The sequence below is a fragment of the Cygnus olor genome, chromosome Z (assembly GCF_009769625.2).
Source record: "Cygnus olor isolate bCygOlo1 chromosome Z, bCygOlo1.pri.v2, whole genome shotgun sequence".
In the NCBI taxonomy this organism is placed as follows: Eukaryota; Metazoa; Chordata; class Aves; order Anseriformes; family Anatidae; genus Cygnus; species Cygnus olor.
The window spans coordinates 39,428,987-39,453,653 of NC_049198.1; the positions used below are offsets into that span (position 1 = coordinate 39,428,987).

The following is a 24,667-nucleotide window of genomic DNA, read 5'->3' on the forward strand; positions in this document are numbered from 1 at the left end:
TCAGGAGAGACAGGTTGGGAAGATGAGGAGGTAGAGTTGCCCTTTCTCATGAGAGGAAAAATACTACAGCAGGCTTAAAGAGACATCCATAAACACTTAAAATATTATTTCAGGGAGTATGTGGAAAGCAACATAAAACATACTAAGCTATCTTTCAGCAATTGCTGCAGAAGATGTCTCTGACATCCATTTTAGCTTTTAACCCTGCACTTCCATCAGTGTCTTGCGTCACTTGGGATTCCCTGCACTCCTCAGCATCCGTATTTGTCACATCCGAACATATATGGTACTATTTAACTACTGAAAAAACACGCAACAGCATGAAACATATGTCTGCTTTAGGTAAAGATTAATTTATTTACAAACCCAGCAAAAACCTGGCAACCTGAGCATGTGGGAACACATTCAGTGTTTCTCTAGGGGACATCCACCTTCCTCTTTTACACATTTCCTTGACAGAGCTCCTTTTCTACACGGAGTCTTTCCCTCCTCTTTTTTTGCCCCGGAGAAGGGCATACAGTGCCAGGCCCTCCTGGCGGTGGTGCAGATGATGGTGAGGACGGAGCAAGCTTGAAAATGAGAGAGAACTTAAATAACGCACAGCTAGTGTTTTGTAAAACGACTTGTTGCGGAGCAAGGCATTATTTTTCAAACAATAAAATACCGCAGCTAAGACATTTTTCACACAACCATCAGACACCTCAGTTACGTTTCAGTTACAATCTGTTCTTCACGCTTCGTGCCCCCGGCCGAAAAGGACGCGGCCACGGACCCGCCGGCGCCGCCTCAGCGGCCGGGGCCCAGCCGAGCCGGGTCCCTCAGGGCGGCGCCGGCCCCTCCGCCGCCACCGGCCGCCGGGGGGCGCCGAGCCGGGGCCGCCCCAGCCGCACGGAGGCCCCGCGTTGCCGGCCGACCCGGAAGAGCTCGGCTCGGCTCGGCGCGGCCCGGCACGGCCCGGCTCGGCTCGGCTGGGCTCGGCGGCGGAGGCGGAAGATGGCCGAGTCGCCGGAGGAGGTGGCGGTGCTGGTGCAGCGGGTGGTGAAGGACATCCGCAACGCCTTCGCGCGGAACCCGCACATGTGAGCGGCGCCGCCGGGACGGGCACGGGCACGGGGACGGGGCTGGGGACGGGGACGGGGCCGCGGAGGGTCCGGTGCTGCCCTCCCGGCTCCGGGGGAGCCGCCGCGGCTGCCTGTGGCCGGGCTGCCCGGGGAGGGCCGGGTGTGCTCAGCGGGCGGTTCTCGGCACGGCGGGGCCGGCAGTGCGAGCCCGGCTCATGCGGAGCCAGCCCCGAGCCCCCGGTTAAGGTGGTGGCAGCCCCGAGCCCCCGGCTGAGGTGCCTCTCCCACCCCGGCTTCCCCTCCCGTCCTTTGTTTCGAGACACACGGCGTGTAAGGGGAGCGACTTTCTGCCCGGCCAGCCTCCATGTTAGCTACGGCAAGTGAGACAGCAGATCGCGGGGAGCAGCTTCGTGACTCCGACGTGTGTGTGAAGAAAGGGCTGCAGTCCCTGGGGTGGCGGCCTGTTAGTCTGCCCCAGAAAATGGCACGCCGAGCAGTTATTTAGGAGCCCTGCGTGTGCTTTTTTAATTTGCTCGAGGGAGAGGATCAGGACGAGCATCCTCACGCTTCTCTAAAAGTAGCTAACCACTTGGGTAGGTGGCCAGCTTTTAAAATACAGCATATGGGTGCTGCCTAAAAAAGAACTGCGTTTTGCCATGGAGTTTCATTTTTAGGTTGTGAGCCGTAATATGCTGTAAACAGACAGTGTTTGTGAATGAACGCTGTGAGCCTTTTTAGTCCCTACTCGTTCTCCAAAATTCTTTAGCGATGGCAAACTCGGAGACCGTGTTTTGGAAGAATATGCTGCTGTTGCTGTTTTCTTTCATACAATCCAGGGGATGAAAGTAGGTTACAAGAGTCATGTGCACCGAGACCGATGCGCTGTGTCATGCTTGGAGTGAGGAAGCATGGGCTGGTGTACCGCTCACCTGAGGAGGAGCAGGGGGAATTCAGCCTGCCAGGTTTCTGGGCCACAGCACCCGTGTGGATAAAACAGGCTCCAGGCCTTTGGCTCCAGGCCTTCTGCCTGTGGAGCAGCGGGTTGCAGCCCCGATGGTCAGGCGTTCTCATAGATCTGACACCCTGCCTTCCTCCTGTGGGCGGAGACGGTCGTGATCCTTTGCAGTCCCTGTCAAACATTATCGTCTTCAACTGAGTGTCCCGTTTGTGTCACAGATCCAGCTTTGAATTCTTTAGATCTGGCTCCACAAAAAATAAGTGGCTTGCCCAGTGCACAGTGTTCGTTTAGGACCTCATACTTTTGTCCCCGACTCTAATTGCTATTACGGCATTTGTTGTCCCATGTCTTTGACTATTTGTTCACTTGCCCCCATTGCTTCTGTTGGAATGGATGCTTTGTTCTGGCAGGCTCCCCGTTTTCTAGGGTTTAAAGGGCGTGTTGTCTCTGGTCAACAATAAAAGCATGTAAAAAATAAATTTGGGGCTAACTAGAACATTGTTCTTTCTCTTTTATTTATTTGTTTTGAATTAGATTTGGAGCAACCTTTCATAAGGCTATGAAGTTTACTGGAAGATACTTTTACCCAGTCTGTACAAGCATAGGTTCCAATAAAATCATTGGCATGAGTTGTCCCACTGGAACTGATGGATTGCTAACACTGAACAGATCAGTGCATGTCTTCTTTTTGAACTTTGCTTTTCTCTGCATGTGAGGTCAAACAGAATATAAGATTCGCTTGTCAAAAAAGTACGTGAGTTTTATGGGTGTAATTGGAAAGCTGAACTCTTAGATGGTAGCCCAACATTTGTGTGTGAAATCTGAGGATGCTTTTTAGTTTGCTGACAATGATTTATATCACTTTAGCTCAGATCACTTTTTCTGTCTCAATTCACCACGTTCTTACTGTGTTTGTTTAAAAAACACACTTCACTTTATTAGATTGAAACTCTAAATCAAGGCATCTTTTGGTATGATTGCAAATTTCTCTGCTGGGGACTGAGAAAGAAACTTACTTTGTTAAGTCCTTACTGATACGAAATTTGTCTTGCTGCTGGCAGAGCTCAGCAGATGGTTGCACCTAACTTCTCCAGGCTCGATGCAGGTTGAAGAAGCTCTGTAATGACTGAGGCCTTCAGTGACAACCTCAGTTAAATCGTCCACTGAGTTCTAGCAGCTTCCATTGTGTGTTTTAGGCATGTGAGTTACTGTGATACATTGATCACCTGTAAATCCAAAGGTAGTTCATGCGGTTTTTGGAGCATGACCATAGTACTTGCTCTTAGGAAAATAAATCCATGCACACCAAAAAAACCATCATAAAATTCAACAGACAATAATGGAAAACCAGGGAATCTAGGGAGTGAAATATTACTTTCACAGTAGGTGGTGCTTCAGGTGCTAGCAAAGAACAGGAGCCCTCGATTGCTGTTTCCTTCAGTATTGTGAGCAGCTTGTATCTTGACCTAAATGTGGGCATCCTCTGTCCTGCAGCTGGTTTGTGCCGTCATGTCAATATGAGCGAGTTGTGCCCACGCCTGGGCCGGATCGATGGCTGCATTCAGCAGGGGTAAGTGCCAGGTCATGCTCTGGGGTCACAGCAACCCCAGAAGGAGCTGTTGGTTGGATCTGAGGATCTTTAAGTTCTTTTCCAACCTGGATGATCCTACGATTCTGTGACCGGAGGCTGTCTGCAGAAGATTAAGGGTATTTCAGTCATTTACTTTTACAAGCGCTAATTGGGTGACTGGTGCCTGCACGTGAGTCCTGCTGCAGAAGCTTTTTTTGGGGTTTGCGATGGAGCAAAGGCTGCAGGTGTTCTCAAGCAGTATCTGTTGGACTGACAAAATGAACAGCCTGCCCTGTAACTTGCTCCTTTTGCAGACCAGAGGGGCCTTCAGGAGCAGCCAGCTGGAATAGGTGGTGGTTTGTATGAATTGTTTTGGCCGTAAGTTAGGCACCCTGATGTGGATAAATCTGTTCTTCTGGTATTTTAAAGTATAAATTCTGTTCCTTCTCAGGAACCGAATGCCACATATGGTTTCTGAACCACCCGGGTCATCAGAAGCCATACCAGGGTGTTGTAGACAACATCTCTACCAGATGACAAGTCCTGATTTGCATCTTGGGAAAACTGAGCAGTTACCAGACACACCATTTCTTGTGTTGCATTGTATCTTCATGATTTTCATTGTGCCATGGTATGGTCCCCTGCCTCTTGGCTTGCTGAGCATGACCCCAGAGTTGGGGTGTTTGGCTTGTCAGCTCCGTGCAAACCCTACCTATCTGTCATCGTGGCATCTTCAACGCAGTGTTGTGAAATTTAGCTTTCCCAAATCAGACCTTTTTTGCTTGGTAAGAACAGAAGGTGTGGGTGTGTGGTTCTCTTTGGTTTTTGTTTTTGTTTTTTCCCCTTGCTGTTTACCTTTGGTGTACTCTCTATAGGCATCAGCTGGTAAATTTTATTGGTTATTCACAGAATTAATTAGCAAAGCTGCAGGTAACTATCTTTCTTGTAGCTGAGGCCCTGTATGTCCCAGTATGCAAGGCCAGACAAAGTTTGGCCAAGGACTAGGTTTAAGATTCATAAATGAAATGGAGCCAGCAGGAAGTACCAACTTCAGTCTATAAGGCACCTTCTTGAAAGCAGCAGTCTGGAATGACATTGTAGGTCTAATCTGACTAGCTTTGTGAAAAGCTTAACTTGTTTTTTCAGTGGAGCAGCAAGCATGAAAATCTTCCTTTTGATATTTACTGCTTACGGTGTAGTGGGTAGTAAAATATAGTTTTCCTCTTCTGTTCCTAGGTGACAAGAGGTGGGTAGGGGACCTGGCTGTGCATTTGGAGACAGAGCCAAGCTATTTGGGGATGTCTTCCCTCAGGTTATATGTGCTCTTTGTGGCTTGTTGCAGTCTGACAGAATAAATCAGTTTTCTGAAAAAGCAGATACACTTGTTCTTTAACAAGCACGTGGTGTCACTTTTGCTTTTAGACACTGAACTAAATCAGTGCATTCAGATTATCCAGTAACAAAATTAGTTTAAGGTAACTGAGTTAAGGTTACAGGGTTGGAGCTTATCTGTAGGCCTTGTACTGAGAAAATTTAAGGTGGTTCTGAAAACTACAGCAGATTTTTTTTTCCTGTCTGAGACCTGAGGAGCTCCCTTCTCAGCAACAGACATTTTCCTGTGAAACAGGGCATAATGGTGAAATCGTTCATAATAGCAAGTATAAAATAATGTTGCTTTCGGTCCAGGTGAGTGTGAAAAATTGACAGTCTGTTTGTTTTTAAGAAGCTGTTAAAGCCACTCTTCCAACACCCATGTATGCTAAAAGCTGAGGAAAAATGGAAAAAAATGTTGCCCCTTGAAACTAAAAAGCTTTAGATACTGCTGCTGTGTTTGCTGGTATGAATTTTTGTGGCCATGTTTTATTTATTTGATTTTTTTTTTCTAGAGGCTTGGTTAATGTTGGTAATGTGAAAATACGAAGCAGGGACCTTGCCCATTCAAGATTTTTGGGAAAACCTAGTATAGCTTTTCTGAGTGCGTTCAGAAAAGTGAGAATCACCAGAAGGAATCTTCCTAGATAGCATTTTAAAGATTTTGAATTCGTTCTTGTTCATGCAGTCATGGTTATTACATTGAGGCTGTTCAGCATGTCTTAAAATGTCCCTGTTTTTCTGTTGCTACAGCACTGGGGAGCTAAAATAAAATTTTGTAGAGGCTCTTAACCAAAACCACAGCTAGCTTTTATATTGTGTCTAAATAAATTGTGTGGTGATAAAATACGTTTAGGCTTTTTTTCTTTCCCCCCTCAACTTAAATCTTTATTCGCACTTTAAAACATGTTTGAATCATTTATTTACTGAGTTAATTTGCTACATAATTGTGCAGAGGATGTCTTTCTCAAAACACATTTTATCATACCTGAAGTCTAGGAAGAAACAGGAGGGTGAGTTGAGAATAATGAGCACAGACTTCGGTAATATCAGGGAAAAAGGTGATGAACGGGCAGGAAGCACTGCTTTTTGAGAAAAATAATTGACAAATACTGGAACTAAGTTTAATTATATTTCTTTCTGTTTTTTTTTTTTTTTTTTTATTTTTTTTTAAGAGATGAGATTGGATTAATACCCTGTCCTGAAGCCAGATATAACCGGAGCCCTATAGTCCTGGTAGAAAACAAGCTTGGTGTGGAGAGCTGGTGTGTCAAGTTTCTTTTGCCATATGTCCACAATAAACTTCTACTCTACAGACAAAGAAAACAATGGCTGAACAAAGATGGTAAGTTACCCAATTGGAGAATAGTATCTTACCTGATTCTTAACACACATTTTTTATTTACCTTTTTTTGGACGCTACACTGCCCCTTCTTGAAGGCAGTTTAACGTGTTCTGAAAGAACTGAGTGCAGCTCTCAGGCTTTATGTTGTGCTTCATGGCGACACAAACAAGTTGTATTGTTGCTTGGTTGAAAATACAAATCCTTCCTCTCTTGCCACACTGGAAGGTTTAGAGGGAAGTGAGTTATTCCCATTTCTGTGTACAGAAGGAATTATGCCCTGAGACAGAAGGGCAGTTATGGAGATGTGTGGATTTGAAGTAAGAAAGAAGTGCGATGTTTTTTGGACTTAGGGGTACCAGGAATCATGTGTCCAAACAACTTGGTAATTGTAAAACTCTATTCCCTTTTTCTTTTTTTGTTGTTGTTGTTCTGTTTTTTAATATGTTTTACTTTCATGAAAAGTACTTTTGTATGTATTGTCTATTTTGAATGTAGTGTTTTTTTTCTATTTTTTTTTTTTAAGAATTATAAACAAGTGTGACATGGGATGTATGACTCTACAAAGTAACTTATTCTGTTTAAAACAAGAATGAAAAAGGGTGACTGTAGCTTAGGAAACTAATTTTTCTGCTTATGGCTTTAGATCTCTTCTAAATGGCAGACAGCTTAAAAATTTTTCTTCCTGTATGCTTCTCTCAGTTGGATTCAAATTTACTGGCACACTGCTCCTTTTAGGCAGGTTCTTGTGCTTTCTTGTGGTGACACCGTCTGTCTGGTGCAATCCTGTCTGTCCAGCAGGAATGGCAAGGGTGTTCTGACTGTTCAGAAAGCGTTCCTACTTTCCTCACGGTTGAAGCATCTCAGAATCTCTTCTCTCAAAACACAGGTCATAAAGTTACGCATCAGAAAATACTGGAGCACTGTGAAGTTTAGATAAGTGCCTGTTTGTCTATTGAATCTTGTTTGATTTTCTTCCTTTGAAGAGTAACTCCCTTCTCCTTTGTTTCTTTAATTATGAAAGCCAATGTCACATGTTTGAGAAGAGATGACCGACAGTATTTTCACGTCTTCTGAGTAACTCCTGTAAAACATGATCAGGACCTCACCTTGTTAGTAGCATGCTTAGAAGCAATGTACAGCTTACAGCATTTAGCATGCTGTACCCTTAAAAGAGTATCACATTTGATAGGAAATTCTAGTGGAAACTGAACTGCAATGGTGGAGGAAATGAAGGCAGAAGTCTTTCCCAGACAGACCTACATAATTGTTTTTAACATAGGTTAAGTAGGTATACTATATCAAGAGACGTTACCTTTTCTATACATTTGAAATGTAATATCCTCAAGGATTTCCCTCTGAATTCTTTTTTCGTAGGTAAGACTTCATAGTGAGAATTTGGCAAGGTAGTTGTTTTCTTTTGAATGTAGTAAAAGTATAGATTTATTGCTGCTGCAAACTCAATTGCGTATTCTATTGATATTTGTAATAAACCGTGATTGCAAATACAGTCTCCTATTACCTCTTCTGTATTGTTTGAATTACCATAAGCCATTTTAGATAGAACAAAGAAGAAGAACAGAGTCCTGATTAAGGTGTATGATTTTGTTGGTAATAGAAGATGAAATACACATTTATCCTATGAATATTGCTTAATATATGTTACATTTGCGATGTACTGTGCCTGGGCTGCGCTTGGAAGATACAAAATATATGTGTGAAGATAGCATGAGAGAATGCACTGATTCATGATGAGGAGTAAGGAGGAGGACTAAAAGAATGCTAAATTGCAAGACATCTAGATAACAGGGGCCCCTCGGACCCTGGGAACTGGATCAAACCAACCTTACGGTTTGGACTGAGACCAAGGGCCCAGAGAGCATGCATAAGAAGAAAAGGTAAAAAAAGTTCAACTCTGATGAAGACATCTTACTTCATCCCAACGACCACCCGGACGACCACCAGAGAGTGATAGCGAGCGCAGAAGGACTGATAAGATAATTAGCATATGAAGCGGGGCTAGGCAGAGCTAGGAAATGAATATGCATAGATGTGTTGTAAAAGTTAATGCATATGTAATATTTTAGGAGATAAAAGAGAACTGAGTGAACAAATCAGACGAAGTTAGATTTGGGCAGGCATGCCCCTAACTTCCGTCGCCTAATAAAAGCACCTTCATATAATCACTTTGTGGACTATGTGTCTTCATGAATGCTAACGATTTCATCTGATATTCTTCTGGCAGGATCCTAGAAGAAGCCAGTTCTTTATAATCAGTCCTTAATAACTTACTGAGAGATTTTTAATTTCATCATGGCTTCTTTTGAAAGCTTGAAGGTTTCTTGGGATCCAGGATCAAGATTACTTCTTGCTATTGTTCTAGTTTAGAAGCCCCAATTTCATAATATGTTTTTATCCTTTCTCCAAATTGTTTTAATATATGTATGTATATTATTTGTGTATGACAACAAGACAGTTGGCTGAAATTGTTACACATCTTCTCTTCATGCAGAGTATCATTGTGCATATTCCCAGAATATCCTTACTTCCCATAAACCTGCATTTCCACTTCTATAACAGTGGATTTTTTTCTTCTTCTAAATTCTTCTAATTTCTTTTCTTCTAAAACAGTGGAATCCTTTTTTCTTCTGAAAAGCGCATTAGTGTGATACACGTACAAAAATAAAAATCTGGATACAGTCATATTTGAAAAGAAAACAAGCTAAAAATATACAGTCATTCTTGCCCTCTTGCATCTGAGGAAACTTTTAATGTATAGAATGATACCTATTTTGTGAGCATCTGTGATGCTGTATTTTGATTAAAATGTATCAAGCAGAAAGTGCTTTAAAAATTTTAAATAAAAGACATGTTGATTTTTGTTATTGACACAAAGAGAACTATCTGGCAACTACTACCTATGTGTGCCAGATCTGTCACATGACATTGCATGGAAAAACTTAGAGGTTGCTAAAATTGTGTCATTTGAAATCTCTAGCTCAGAATTCATATTTCGTGAAATCTACATGTGCTGTTTGTTACAGAAAACGTCAAAGTAAATTGGACTGAAAGAAATGGTTATTGCTTGGAGATTTTCCTTTGGTATGCTTCTTTCCTGTGATTATGTTCAGGATACAGTGATTTTTTTATTTTTTTTTTCAAACACTTCTGTAAAACAGGCAAAATGGTAGATAAGCTAGTGCTTAAATTGTGCATGTCTTGGTGCCGTTTCAAAACTTGGGCAATACCAGAATAGTCACATTAATGGGAAATCACGACTGTAGGACAAACAAACTATATTCTTCTACGTGGAGTTATGTAGTCTCTGAAAACTGTTTCTAAAAAGAATTTGAAAGATCGATACAGGCTGTAATACATTTCGTTTAACATATCCTATCTGTCATAGACTATATAATGATGGTACCTAATAATTACTGAAACAATTAATAAAATTCAACACTCAAAAGTTCAGATTTTTAATGTCTAAGTTCAGCAGCTCTGTGTTGTCTATAACGTTCTTTGTCACAGTACTCTGTTGTTTCTCTCCATTTCATTTTATCCTGCATTTTGCAGTCCCATTTACCTTTCACTTCTATAGCAAATACCTTTTCCTTCTATAGCAAATAAAAAAGGTCCTGAAGGCAGATCTCCTTTATTATTGCGCAGTCCTGGTGCCTTGATGCTTCTGTGATTGAGCAGAAGCATTGGACCCTTTAGATACAGCCTGCAGACTTGTTTGCAAAGTGATAAGCAGCTGAAAATGAAATGCATGATAAGTGTCAGTCAACCTAGATTTGGTGGTTGAAACTCTTCACAATATGTTTTAAAAATTGTACTAAGCCAGCAATTTGCTGGCAGTTTAGTTTAAATATAAGAAAGCAAGACTAAGATGGATGTGGCCCTCTTGTCTAGGGGAAAAGCAAATACTAAAATTTTGTGTGGGGTTCCTTCTTTTGTGTTTGTGTTGTTGTTTTTAATAAACACCAGTTGGAGAGAAGGTTGGTTGAATGGGGTAACGATGCAGTTACTTAAATAAAGGAGAATCATTTTCTGTTTTTAGTGTTGGTTTGTGTTTAGCAGCAAAGGTGGTAATTGCTGGATTTGTTCCTTCAAGAAACTCTCAATTGCCCTATAGTAGGTATGTGAATTTGACATAAAGAAGATTTATGTTACCTTGCATAACATAGTGAGAAGTGATTATTAGCTGTTGGCCCGTTGCATTTTGAAAGGCAGGAAGTTTTCTATATGTTTGTATTGTTTATGACTCGAGGTAATAATAACAGAATAATTAGTGTTTAATTGTGTTTATTGATGACACGTACAATCTATAGACTTCCGTAAAAGGTAGAATAACTGCTAGTATATTAAGAAGGTTAAATGGAAAGTGTAAATGAAACAACCACAGCTCACAACTTTACTTCATATTTCTTTTTACACATTTGCTTTTGATTTGCCGAGTGTTGCCAATGCGACTTTTTGAGTGTACAGTTAAAACCATAGCCAGCAAAACACTTACTAGGTGCTAAATTTTACATATGTGAGTAATCCTGAATATTTTATTGTGGACGCCTGCAATTTATCCGTGTAAAATTAAATAGGTGTTAAATAGGTGTTGAAGTACTTTACTGTCTCAGAGGTTGAATAAGTCAAAGAAAAAGCTGTGTACATTTAGGCATCATATTAAGAAAAGTGTTTGCACATCTTAGATGCGTTTCATACCCCAGCAACAAACAGGTCTTTAAACAAAAAAATTTCATTAAGGGCAAAAAAAAAAAAGGCAAAAAAAAAAGAAACCTGAAAAAAACAATTCAGCATAATTCTTTGAGGTAATTTTTAAAATATCACCATAACAGCTCAGTTCAAAATTGTCACAGTGCACTAAAGAGGACTTTTTTTTGCTTGCATAACATATATATATACAAATATCTGTATATATATATAACTTATATATAATATATATATAAATATATAACATTATAGGTAGGAGCATCATGAGGAGCACAAATTTGCTCTGTCAGACATAAGTGAACAAGTAGGTATGCAGTTATAAACAAACATATTCTACTTTTTCACACAAATAACAACTGACCTCTCTGAGAAACATCTTGGTTAAAATATAAATTAAGTAATTTTCCTGTCCATCTCGGAGAGCATATGATGTGTTTGAATCTATCTAGTTATTTATATCTCTATATAGATATATTGTATATCTATCTATCCATTTGTATGTATACCATCTATCTAGTTAGATAGACAGGTAGCAGTCAGAAATTTCCAGCTGCAGACTTCTTAGATAAGAGTAGTTAACAATATAGAAGTCCATTATTTCAAATAGCCAAAAGGGAAGATATGGCTGATTTTGCTCCCTCTTAAATTGTCATTTTTTCTGGAATGAGATATAGCAGTGTTTTGCAGAGGCAGGCATCCATAGATACAGCAGCCATGGGAGGGGAGACATTAAGGATGGGTGGGGGCGAAGGGATTTCAGAGAGATCACTGCTCTTTGTGAACCATTGCTAATTTTTGTGTTTTTTTTTTTTTTTTCCTAAACTCATTTTAGAGCTGATAGATATCACGTGTACGCTGCTGCTACTGAACCCAGACTTCACCACGGCTTGGAACGTGAGGTAGGTTGCCCTGAGCAAATGACATTAGAACGACCTGGGCCTTAATATGCAAGTCAGCCATAAGGTCTGCTTTAAGTGGTAATTAATGACACAGCAACAGCTTCTCAGCTAAGGAGTGCTGAAGGAATGTTGAACATCTCTTTTATCCTGTATACCTCACAGGTAATTTCATACTGGTTTTCGTTTTTGTTTTTTTCATGCAGACAAAGTTTATGCTGCTGCATGTGAATACAGGAGTTAGGCCCTTTTTTTTTTTTTTGGATGGAAGTCCCATTTGAACTGCTGCTTCTCTTTTTGTCCATCAGTTGAGGCGGGCTTCAACTGAGTTGTAAACTTGAGATGGACATATCCTTTTTGCTGAATCGCATAGCGCCCAACTGATGTTTGCTGTCTGATTTCATTGTTCCCATTTTACCATTCGTTCAATATTATACCTGAGTCCTTCTGAGCTAACTGTTCAATTTCCTACCATTACCAGTGCAGCTCATCAAAGCTGAATAGCCCTTAATAGATATATACTGCAAGAGAAGGGGAGGAAGTTGTATTCATAGCGTTGTGAAGCAGATCATTTTGTGTAAATCCTGCAGGTGGGGGAATATTCTTCTGCATCCCAGGTAAGATATGACGCAGTCTAAAAGGAATAGTTTAAGAGTGGTTAGAGGGCTGGCAGGAAGTTGTTAATGTCCAGGAGGGCTCTTGTTTAAAACAAAAAAACAAAACCAGAAACGCTCTTTGTAGTTAAACAAAGTAGTAGTTTAATTTCAGTAGGAAAAAAATGAACGAAATGACCTAGAAAAGCGATGGCTGTGGGTTGCTGTCAGCCCTATATATTACAAATTCAGATTTTTTTTTTTAATTGATGATACAGTTCTGAAGGATTCTGCTGGGATCTGTAACTCTCTAGCATCTTGGGTGTAAGAAAGGCAGGTGGAAGTGGTAGCAAAGGGCTTAGTGTCTTGAAAATGTATACCCCCAAGTAGCTTTCAAGTAGCAAAATGGAATTATCAGCATGTATAAACACTAGAGCTATTAGAGTAATGTAATCTTGAATATAAAACTGAATTCAGGTTTTTGCTTTGTCTTTTTTTTTGATGCAAATGTGTCCATCCTTAACAGTCAGTGCATTTTTTTTTCTGCCTGATAGCTGAAAGAGTTTGTACATACATGAGAGGGGTAGTTTAAAATTGCAAATGGAATAACGATGTTAAGGAATGTAGATGAAGATCATCTCTTTTATGGCCTTTATGGTTTAGCACAGTGTGCAAAAAACTTGAGAGGATGTCTGTGCTCCCCTAATTTTTGGTGGGGTGGCCTGGTTAGTGGTTTGTCTTTGAAGCACTGTGTCACATTCGGAGAGAAGCTGATGTCATACCAGCCATTCAGTAGCTAAGGAATTTGCCTCTGAGTGCTCTAGATGAGGTTCTGATGTGCTGAATATAAACCTTCCTTGGTTTAGGCTGCTGCTGGGCATTGGCCCTTTCAAACGGTAGGCACTCGATGGCACAACCCAAGCCAAAGCACAACACTTCAGCCTCCCTACTATGCTGTGTAATTCCTATTTCAGCACGCTACAGATCAAGGCAGACAGACATGGATGATATATGCAGTCACAGAGTAGAAGACAGGCTATGTTCTGCACAGATACCGGAGATAAATTTGTACTGTGGATTATTATAAGCTGGGAACTAATTGTGTGGGACTTGCACTCTGCTTGCAGAACATGATGGATCAGCAGTGGGATGATTGTTTTCATCTTGCAGAGGATGTTTTTTGTGCCAGATTCATCATATGCTCTTGACACACAAATTCCCTGTTTTATTTGGAGAGGAAAAAAAGCATCATAGATTCGGAGAAGCCTAAAATAAAAAGAATAAGAGTTATTTACTGAATAGCAGCCCATTCCGCAGAGTACTTTGTGTACAGTCTAATAACTTTATCATTTTAGGCTGAGATAATCCATGTTTCTTACATTGTATTCTCTGCTGAGAGCTTCAGAGGTAGTGATTGACCCAACAGCATTGAATGGGGAGAGAATGTGGTTGTTTGAGAGTAGGAAAAGGAAATCTCTTCCTTGGAGAGGAGATAGGACTTCGCAGAGCAAGAAGAGAAGTGGTGATGTGGAAGGCTAATGAGTATTTGAGCTCAAATGACCATCATAGAAAGTTGTATGTCATTAGTGAAGGACAGGAGAACATAAAACTTTAAATATGCTATCTGCTAGGAACAGGTAATATAATATGTCTGTCTTGACTTCGGAGCTATTCTAAACAGTGTAATGTGCCTGCACAGGTTAGTCTTTTATTTATTTATTAGTTTTATTTATTGTTAGAAGAAACTGGGAAGCTACAGAATGGCAGAGCCTATAACCTAAGCAGGGAGAACTGATCAAGAGCCAATTGTGTGGTGTAGGAACGCATGATAAAGAATAGGAGATGTGTCATTTCTTAGAACTCATAGGGAAATTCCTGTCATACAGAATGAGCAACGAGGCATTTGCAGTTACTAATCATAACTCATTTTATGTTTTTAGAAGTTGAAAAATCTTTCAGGCTACTATGACCAAAATCATTATGTAAGTTATTACGAAGGAAATTGTCATAGGCATCATTGTTGTTGATATCGTTGCTTACATGTATGATTGATCAAATGTCAAAAGGCATCAGATAACAAGAAGCTCTGAAAGTTCAAATATTTTCCCATGAGATATCAGTGACTTCAAAGATGTCATTAAAACATGAGGCAAGTGAAGAGCATTTCAGTTTATCTCTTACGGGAGCTAGAATTCTGGAGGTTGAAGAACTAACAATGGTTCATGGGGCAAAAAGTGAGCTGGAAGTTGTATATCCTAAATTTGACATTTGCTTAAAGAGACTGAAAGAGGTTTATTTGGAGTTTATAATACCTTAGTCATACGTATGGTTGAAGTCCCTTACTTATGAATGAGGGTATCTACTGAATGTAAATCTGTGAAGCTAAAAACTGTTTTTCTACCACAGCAGAAAAATTAAATCTTGCCTGTGATGTTCCTCAACTTTGTAAAACTCAGAACAAATTTAAGAGTAAATACGTTTGTAAATACGTTTGAGACTATTTATTTACAGTTAAATCTTCAGGATAGAAAGGGCAATTTCCCCATGAGGAGTCTATATACTGGGAGGTTGCTGTCCTGGTAATCCATAGCTAATCTAAACCTGTACATGTTGCCTTTTTTTTTTTTTTTTAAGTGTTAGACTGATCTAGACTGCTCTTTCTCTGTCCATATACATGTTTTTTACCAAAATGTTGCCTTTTGCATAGCAATAATAGACCAGTTCTTCCACCTGCCAGAGTGTTGCCATTCTATGTTATGTTTCACACCACAGAGATGTTTTGCTTGGTACGTAGGAGTTGTTTTCATAGTGTATTTCTTTCCCATCCCACCACTTTTTTTTTTTCTTTTCCTATGCCCTTCACTGACTAGCACTCCTCTTGTTTAACCTGGTGCCATGCATATGATTGTGGTAAACAACGTCATTTAAAAACAAACAAATGAACTAAAAGCCAAAATTGCTACAGCTTTATGCATGCTGAGGTTCTGGAAGAGGCATGTTTCCTGAAATCAAATGGTAATTTTGGATCTTACCGTATCTTAACTTCAAAGCAGCTATCTAATAAGTAGATTGGAGAATAGGAGATGGAGGCTAATGTTCTTGGAGTAACCAGTGACAGGGTGATGTCTACAAACATGCTTGAGAAGGGCAGGAAGAGTTGTAAATCCGGAAAGGCAAACAGGGTGTGGAGCAGGGAATTCTGTGCAAAGAAGGCAAAAAAGGTAAAATACAGACTTTCACTCTGCTATGTCTGTACAGAGGGTGCTCTGGGAAGGCTTTTGTTAGCTGAACAGTAAGTTTTGTTAGGGCAAATTCCGTTTTTTTTTTTTTTTTACCAGAAGGTGTTTTACATATGAGTAAATGTAGTGATTTCTGCCTTTCTGGTAAGTTTGAAAAATATTTTACACACACAGAATATTTCTCCCTTCCTTCTAAATTTAGGAATCAGTGATACTGTACCTTGAGACATATTTAAAAATTGTGTGTGAAAATAAAATGGGGGGAGGGGGAGGGAAGCTGTATGGAAGAGTGACTGTATTTTCGGATATACAGAATAATCTAAAGGCCTAATTTCAAGAAAGATATTTCATCATATATGTAACTCTATTGGCAGTCCTTGAATCAAAGAAAAAAGAAGCAACTTATGTTATTAAGACTCTTTTAGAGTGTGCAGATAAAAGCAACATTACTGTTAATAGGCATTACATGTAGCCCAAACTCCTTGGCTTTCTGATTAGTAATAGAAAATGTGGTAGAGGCCACACTCAAAAATACAGTTGATTCAGTGGTTTTTGGTGGTGGTTGTTGTTAGAATTGAGAACCAACAGATTGAATGTATTAAGATAAAGTTCTTTGATTTGGATTTATTTTGTTGGGCCTGGCTGAATAATGGTGCCTGTATATAGCCAAGCGGAATGGGTCAGTCCACCAAAGCCTTTTAATTCGACAGTGAAATTGTACTTTAATGCAAACAAAATGCCATGCTGTTTGTTATTGGGATTTGTGTTTTGTTTTCAGATTACATCTTTTATTCATACAAATTTATTTTATCTTTTGTAGGAAAGAATTAATACTATCTGGCACTTTAAATCCACTTAAAGATTTGCATCTTGGAAAACTGGCGTTAACCAAGTTTCCAAAGAGTCCAGAAACATGGATTCATAGGTTTGTTTCCCTTGCCTTCTGTTGATTCCCCAAACTTAAACACTCTTCCTAGGTGTTTTTTGTTTTCTTTTGTTTTTTTCTTCTGTGATTGGGTTAAGCAGAGTGCTAGATGGAAGAGGACAACTAGAAATACAGCAGATTCTTCGAGCCAGTCACTGTAAAATTCAGTGCTTTAGCTTTTGAAGATGCTTCTGTTATTCTACACTTAGAACTACAATCATATGCAATATGATATACACAAAATATACAATCATATGCCAATATATGGCATATTTTTAATGAGCTTTGGAGATAGGATCATTTTTCCTAAGGGTTTATCATGTCTTGCAGCACCTAAAATTCTCATCCTGAGAATTTTATTTCCATCAATAGTAACTATTTGAGCATTGTGGGTTACTGTCCCCTAGCCCCCCAACCTATAACTCTATTGTTTGTCTACAGACACTTTGGAAAGAGAAGAATCTATAAAAGCTAATCTCTGTAACTAAAGGTGTCTTACTTTCCATTTCTTTGCTAGTCTTTTTTGGTTTGGTGAATATGTTTTTATCGTTTCTAATTTATGCAATGCCATTAAATCACCTATGCTAAATATTAAGACACCAGACCACATTTTTGAAAAATGTAACTCCAGAATTACTGAAACATGGAGCTAACCGTTTTAGTCATGACTGAGTGTATGTAAAATTCCTGTAGCACAGCTGAGTGAAGTATAGACACATTGCTCGATTTTGTGATAAAATTTCTTGGTATTTGTGTTTTTTTTTTTTTTTTTTTTTTTACATTTTTATTCATTCTTTTACACACAATTTTCAAGAGATTTGAATGGAAAACATTAGAAAGCAGTTCATAATGTTTGCATTTCACATGCCCAGTATTGAGACAACCGTGAAGTTAATATCCTATGAGGGGATTCATATTCTATCAAAAACATATACAAGTTTCAGTCTTAAAGATAACATGGATTTTGGGATGAGGGAGTTGTTGGTAAACTCTTCTTTTTGAGTGGATGTGCTCAAAATTCTTGAAGTTTACATAGAATGCAATACGTGGAATATTACTAGGTGTTACTTACTTTATAGGGTATTATTACCTCACATAGTTTCTGTTAATTTCTTAGTGGTATTGATTTAGCAACAACATTAATGAGTTTCTGCAGTGTTGATTTTTAATTTTGTTACCCTTCAATGGCTTTTCAGCATCTTCATTCTAACTACTCATGCTGCTTGATTGCTTTGTTTGGAGCAAAAGGACTACATGGAAATAATGGAAGAACACCCTGCAGTTTGTCATGGTTTAGCCCTTCCTCTGTGGTAGCTAGCAGTGGAAAACTAATTTTAGCATGTAACTAGTGCTGAGCTTGGTGCCATGCATATCGTTATGAGGACCAACATACTCTTATGAAACAAGTCAGAAGTTTGACTACAAGCTAAGTTGTGAGGTTCTTAGTATTTATTTACATCTTAGAAATAGTGAAAATGTCTGTCTCTAATGCAATCTTAAATTGGGAATATTTTTATTAGTGTTATAATTGGTTGTTCTTTCTTGTGTTTGCTCAGAATAAAAAAGTAGTTTCGAGAATGATTGAGATTTTCCCATTTCTTGCATATCTGGTGACTGAAGTTAAAAAATAGTAGATGGTAATGTTTAGATTACAATTGTTCGTATTGTCTTCCAATAGTTTAAATCTTGTTTAAAATAACTAAGAAAAAGGCACAGTTTAAATAAATACAAATGAATAAGAATGTTATAAACAGTCTTCAAATGAGACAAAAAGCAAACGGATTACTCTTTTTTTCTGAGTATTATCTTTTTTACAGCTGCTATTTTATGTATGATGGAACTGCAAAGGAGAATTCTCAATTTATTTATTTTTTTTAGCTGACACTGTCATGAAGTAATTATTAATTGCTTTTGTGACTGATGTGAGTCAGTACAAAATAGAAAAAATCCACTGCACAAACTGAAATGTGTACAGCTTTCCAGACCACTCATTTCCATGTGGTCTCATTGGCATTCTCTTGACGCTGCTGCATGAATATCTGCCATCATTTTCAGTTCTCTGTAGAGACTGCAAATGTACGTTTTCTGTAGCATTGAGGACACCTCTCAAAATACAGTCCTCATCTAAAAATAGTACTAAAGCCAGTCCAAAATAAAATTGAAAAGCCATTTAGGAATCTGTATGTGTCTCAGTGACTTCAGATCAAATATGTGTTATTCAATAGTGAAGACATTTGTTTCAGTTAAGCCCATAGCCACTGAAACCTTCAGTCTTTTGCATTTTCTTTCTGCTGATGATGTACAAAAACTAATTTTGCTTGCAATGTGCAGTACTGAGAAGTGTAAAAAATGCACATGAAGCACAATTAATATCTTTATTGAGTCACATTTTTCTGCCTAATTTTTTAAACTTTATTTTAGTGCTATGCAAGCCTCTGAAAGGAACTCATGAGAAATCATATGCAGACCTTGAATTGTTTTCCTTATTTGCTGTTTCTTTTTGTTTTCTTCCGGTATGCTCTAGGTAGCCATGGCTACTTACAGTAAGCAAACAGACAAATACAGCTAAAGTTAAATTATATTGGAATATGATCATAAAGTCACAGTTCTCAGTATGGGAGCCGTTCAGGTGGTTGTGTTTGCTATGTTTTCTTATTCAGCCTCTAATTACAGCATAGTTCAGATAACAGAAATTTCAGAAAAGCTTGATTGATTTATATAAATGCAAAAAATTGTTTTTCTCTAAAAATTGGTCTCTCATCATTAACACTGTACATCGTTTAACCAGACGATGGGTGCTGCAACATCTAATTCAGGAAAACTCCTTGCCCACTCTTGTGAATAAAGGAAACTTGGGAGCAGCACCTGTGGAGAGAATTCATCGACTAGTGCAGGAGGAAATGAATGTCTGCTCTGAAGCTGCTGGGAGATACCCAAGTAACTACAATGCCTGGTCCCATCGCATCTGGGTTTTACAGCATGTGGGAAAGCTGACTGTCAAGGTATAATGCAATAGTGAATAAAGTTTTAAATTTCCTTGTTTAAAAAAAAAAAACAAACTGTTTTGCCAAGCAGATCCTCTGACATGGGTGGATAGTGTCATATTAAGTGAGTATAGACAGCTAAGCATGTTCTTAAAAAACAGGCAAAACATTTCAATACATACTGGTTTGCATTTTTCTTGCCAGCATAGTCAAGTTATGCTCTGCAGAAAGAACAGATTTTTCCTGCCCATGTACAACGTTCTGTTCGTCTGTTGGTATTTGTGTTGGTGAGCACGTAGAGGATAGGTAGGACTACGTGAGCTAAAACAAAGAAGGAACAAAAAATGTTTCATAACGCTAATCTTAAATTTCCTAATAGAATAAAAAGACAACACACGATGGATATTATTTTGATAGTGTAACATGATGTCTTATTTTCCTACACTCACTCTCCTTCTCTGTCAGGTCAGAATATTGATGTATTGAGTTAAGACAGCAGGAATTATAGAGAACACATAGTAGTTCCAATAGCTAGTTTGTTCAACTCCAACAGCATCTTTTGGCAGCTATGCTTTTGGCATCTTATCAGGCCATTCCAGCTCCAGCAGTCTTATGTGGTGGTGAATATTTGATAGCACATGGTAGTATTTAAAACTTTGAGACCTATGGAAAATTGAATTAATTCAATGTGACACGATCTAAAATTATATGGGTGGTTTTGTAATATTGTGGTTCATAAAATGACAGGTGAATTGACTGAATTGTAGGCAGATACAGTGACACATCATTTGCATTTCTAACAGCACTCACAGTATTTTACTGTAAATCTGTAGCAGAAGTAAGGGAGGAATTTAGAGAAGGAGGTTGAGTCTGTAGAGCTCTTACTGTTAAGTCTTATGGGCCAGCTATTGCTAGCAGTGGATGTTGTTTTGCTTGTTTCCTGTTAATTGTCACCTGAGAAAATTTAAAAATAGCTGTGTCAGATCAGTAGTAGATAGCAAGTATGTTCCAGACTCCTTGAGGGAGACAATACAGAATTTATTCATCTACCAAGTAAGATGTGAAAAGATAGGTACGGAAAAATCAGTGATACAGGATTGGGATAGCCTGCAGGTTAGAAATTAAGGTTAAAGAAATAATAGGAAATAGGCACTTTCACGTAAATCTTTGATAGCTTTTTTAAAAGCTTGGGGGAGAAGGAGGCAAAAAATGGTAGCACTGTTAGTGAAGACTCAGTAATTTTATGCTTTAGTTGACAGTAGTTCAAAGATTGGGTTAAAACCTTAAATGTTTTTTGCACCTGCTTTTCCTTAATAATTGAAATAAACACAGATAGTTGCATCTTGCTAGAGTTCTTCTCAGAGTTGGAATTTTTGTGGTGGTTTTATTCATTGGCAGTTGTCAATGTTTTGTGTGACAAGTCACAAGTGTGCCAGTGGAGGAAAATGCTTAAATCTGTTAGATCACTCCCAACTCTATTTGCCTTGGCAGCCATCCCAGTTTCCCTATTGGTCTTCTGTTTAGCCTTGTTACTAAGGTAGTGATAGTTTTCTCTGGTTTTGCCCAACTGGCTTTCATAGCCTTTGGCAAAATTTCACCAGGGCTGCTGATCATCTAAGTGGGTTTAACCCATTGAGAAAATCTCCATATTAAATCTAGGTATTTCTCATGGCAACACTGATGCTCTCTTCAGAGACAACACTCTTTAGATGGCCTAGCATTAGATGTTTCAGATTCAAGAAAAGTAGGAAAGTGTGGAACAAGAAAGATACAAAGAATCTTGAGATAAAATTTGTATCTATGTAGATTTAAAAGGTAGAGTTTTTTTCTTGCTTGAGGTCTCATTTTGTATGTTCAACCAGTTGTGTGCTTTAAGAATGATAAATTTCATTGAGATTTGAGGCTGAAACTGTGCTGAAAAAACAGCAGATAAAACAGATATTGTGGTTCTTTAGCCATTTAGTTCTTGCAAGATTGCCTCAAGTTAGAGGTCACTGTTTTATTTAGTGCCATATTTCTGCTATGATGAAAACTTTGCCAGTAGTATTAGGTTGTTCTTAATGCAGTGTACAAGAAAATAGATTCCCAGAAGTATAATGTATATGTTGTATTATCACTGAAATAATACTTTGCAAAAACAGTTTATCATTTATGAATTTATGTTGGCTAACTTTGGAGGTTTTGGGGCTGGAGGCTGTTTGGTGTTTTTTTTTCTTTTTTACCTTTGGTTTTGTAAACCTAATGATTCTGCAGACTGAAACTCAATTCAAGCTGAGGAAAAAATATATGAAATGCTAGAGAGGAAAGTTTGAAACTCTAAGAAGATTTTCTCACAAAATATGGATGTTTCTTTTTTCTTGCACTAGACATTAAAAATACTGTTTTGTTTGAATATAGAAATCTCAGTTCGTTTTTCCTGCAGAACTTGAACCATAGTAGCAAGTTTACAGTGTATTTGAATAGTCTTCATTAATATTCATTTCAGATCTTTCAAGAACAGATTGTTCCAAGCCCATCTTATCTTTCTGGTATTGGAATACATAACTCAGAAAAGGAGGAGAAAGCTTGACTTCAGTTTTTTCCCTTGACAGTGCAATTAGCTAATGGGGAAAAACATTAACTCCAAGCACCCAGTAATAGATGAGTGTGTAATTAGTTGGAGAACAAGTGTAAGAGAGTAGTGTCAGTATAGTCTGTTAAAATTCAAACCCATCATGATGCATTAGTGTGCAAGGACAAAAATAGGATATTATTCAGGAACTGTGGACAAATTTTAATTTTCTTTAGACAGAAATAATCAACTTCATAATTAGAGGGTGGAGAGTGACTGTTCAGGTAAAAAAAAAAAAAAAAGTAAAAGAAAAATACACAAAATAATTTTTTCCTGTAGTCATCCCCAGTAAGGCCGTGGATTTTCTTTAGATGACTGGAACTCCAAAAATGCCTGTCTTTAGTGTGAGAGGACACTGACATATTTATGTGGTTGTTGTTAGGAAGTTTTTTCCCCAGACACAGTCCCTTTTCATTTCCCCAGTGTACCAGACCAAGGAGGAAGTTTTGAGCTGCATTTTATGGTTGGTAAGCACATTAAAAAAGAAAGAGGGTCAGGGAGGGTGTAAGAGGGAGTGCAAACCCAGAGGTTGAGGCAAAGGTCGGCATGTGCGTCCTGTTCTGGAGCAGGGTGCCAATTCCATTGTACTCGGCTTATCCTATAAGATAAAAGAGGTTTTCAAGAATGGAGGGGGAGGTGTTTTAATGTTATTTCCAAAGAATGGCAAACGAGTTGCTCTGTTTGGTGTTGAAATGGAGAAAATTGAGTTGTTAAGAAAAATTCCCAGCTAAAATTCATCTGGGAGAGAAAAAAAAAAACACCTCCAGTTGTTTGAAGCATCTTCCACTGTTACTCTGATGTTCCTGGAAGAAACACCCTTAGTTTTGTTGTAGATCTCAAGAGGTTTAATAGAGCTCTTCAGTCTTGCTTTTCTGAACAAGATTTTCTGTTTCAGATAAGGAATGATGCTAGGGATCATTCTGTTTACTGTGCTTTATTCGAGGAATTAAAATATTCAATTATAATGTTCCTCGGTATCTTTGTAGCTCATGAACGTGTCAGTTAAATTAATCAGATTAACCTGAGATATAAGCACTTCATAATGTGCCTAGTATCATTTGCAGCTGAATGAAGGCTGGTCCGATTTTTCTGATATCACTATTAAACCTTATGTTGTTTTTAATAGGATATTACATTTTTAATGTTCAGAAATTTAAATCGCTTAAGTTCAGTTCAGCTGAACAGAGAGAAATTAATCAAGTTTAAAGTGGAGAACTGGGAATGGGGACTATTAGCCCCCTTAAGAATTCCAAGCCTGGAATAGAATCCAAACCTTTATAGAATCATAGAATATCCCGAGTTGGAAGGGGCCCAAGAGGATCCAACTCCTGGCCTCACACAGGACCACCCAAAACTCAGTCCACGTGTCTGAGAGTGTTGTCCAAAGGCTTCTTGAACTCCGGCAGGCTTAGTGCTGTGACCACTGCCCTGGGGAGCCTGTGCCAGTGCCCGACCACCCTCTGGGTGCAGAACCTTTCCCTAGCACCCAGCCTGACCCTCCCCTGTCCCAGCTCCATGCCGTTCCCTCAGGTCCTGTCGCTGTCCCCAGAGAGCAGAGCTCAGCGCCTGCCCCTCCGCTCCCCTCGTGAGGGAGCTGCAGGCCGCCATGAGGCCTCCCCTCAGCCTGCTCTGCTCTGGGCTGAGCAAACCAAGGGACCTCAGTCGCTTCTCATACGTCTTGCCTTCTAGACCCTTCACCATCTTTGTAGCCCTCCTTTGGAGGCGCTCTGATAGTTTTATGTCCTTCTCGTACTGTGGCGCCCAAAACTGCAGACAGATCAAGGTGGGGCTGCACCAGCGCAGAGCAGAGCAGGACCATCCCTTCCCTCGACCAGCTGGCAGTGCTGTGCCTGATGCACCCCAGGGTACAGTTGGCCCTTTTGTCTGCCAGAGCACACTGCTGGCCCATGTTCAACTCGCCACCAACCAGAACCCCCAGATCCCTTTCCGTGGGGCTGCTCTCCAGCCTCTCTGCACGTACAACCAAGGCTGCTCCATCCCAGGTGCAGAATCTGCCACTTGCTCTTGGAAAACTTCAAATTGTTGGTGATTGCCCAGCCCTCTAATTAGTCAAGATCTCTTTGCAAGGCCTGTCCACCCTGGAGGGATTCAACACCTCCTCCTAATTCCATATCACCTGCAAACTTTGATGGTATGTATTTGAGTCCTATATGCTAGTCATTTATGAAAACACTGAAGAGAACTGGCCCCAGAACGGAGCCCTGGGGAACCCTACTAGTGCCCGTCTGCCAGCCTGATGTAGCCCCATGCACTAGAACCCTTTCAGCCCAACCTGTCAGCCAGTTGTTCACCCATGGTATTATATTCTTGTCTAGCTGTATGCTGGACGTTTAGTCCCGAAGCCTATTGTGAGAAACAGGACTGAAAT

General features: G+C 39.5%; 1 protein-coding gene across 1 annotated transcript in view; it reads left to right on the plus strand.

The window, feature by feature from the left end:
* Nucleotides 1–894: 894 nt before the first annotated feature.
* Nucleotides 895–24,667, plus strand: part of PTAR1 (protein prenyltransferase alpha subunit repeat containing 1) — a 30,746-nt gene continuing 6,973 nt past the window's right edge. The window contains exons 1-5 of the mRNA XM_040541317.1: nucleotides 895–1,079; nucleotides 6,136–6,305; nucleotides 11,863–11,929; nucleotides 16,579–16,683; nucleotides 19,472–19,685. Coding sequence (XP_040397251.1) covers nucleotides 994–1,079; nucleotides 6,136–6,305; nucleotides 11,863–11,929; nucleotides 16,579–16,683; nucleotides 19,472–19,685 — 642 coding nt within the window. The 5' untranslated portion in view covers nucleotides 895–993. The remainder of the gene's footprint in view (nucleotides 1,080–6,135; nucleotides 6,306–11,862; nucleotides 11,930–16,578; nucleotides 16,684–19,471; nucleotides 19,686–24,667) is intronic.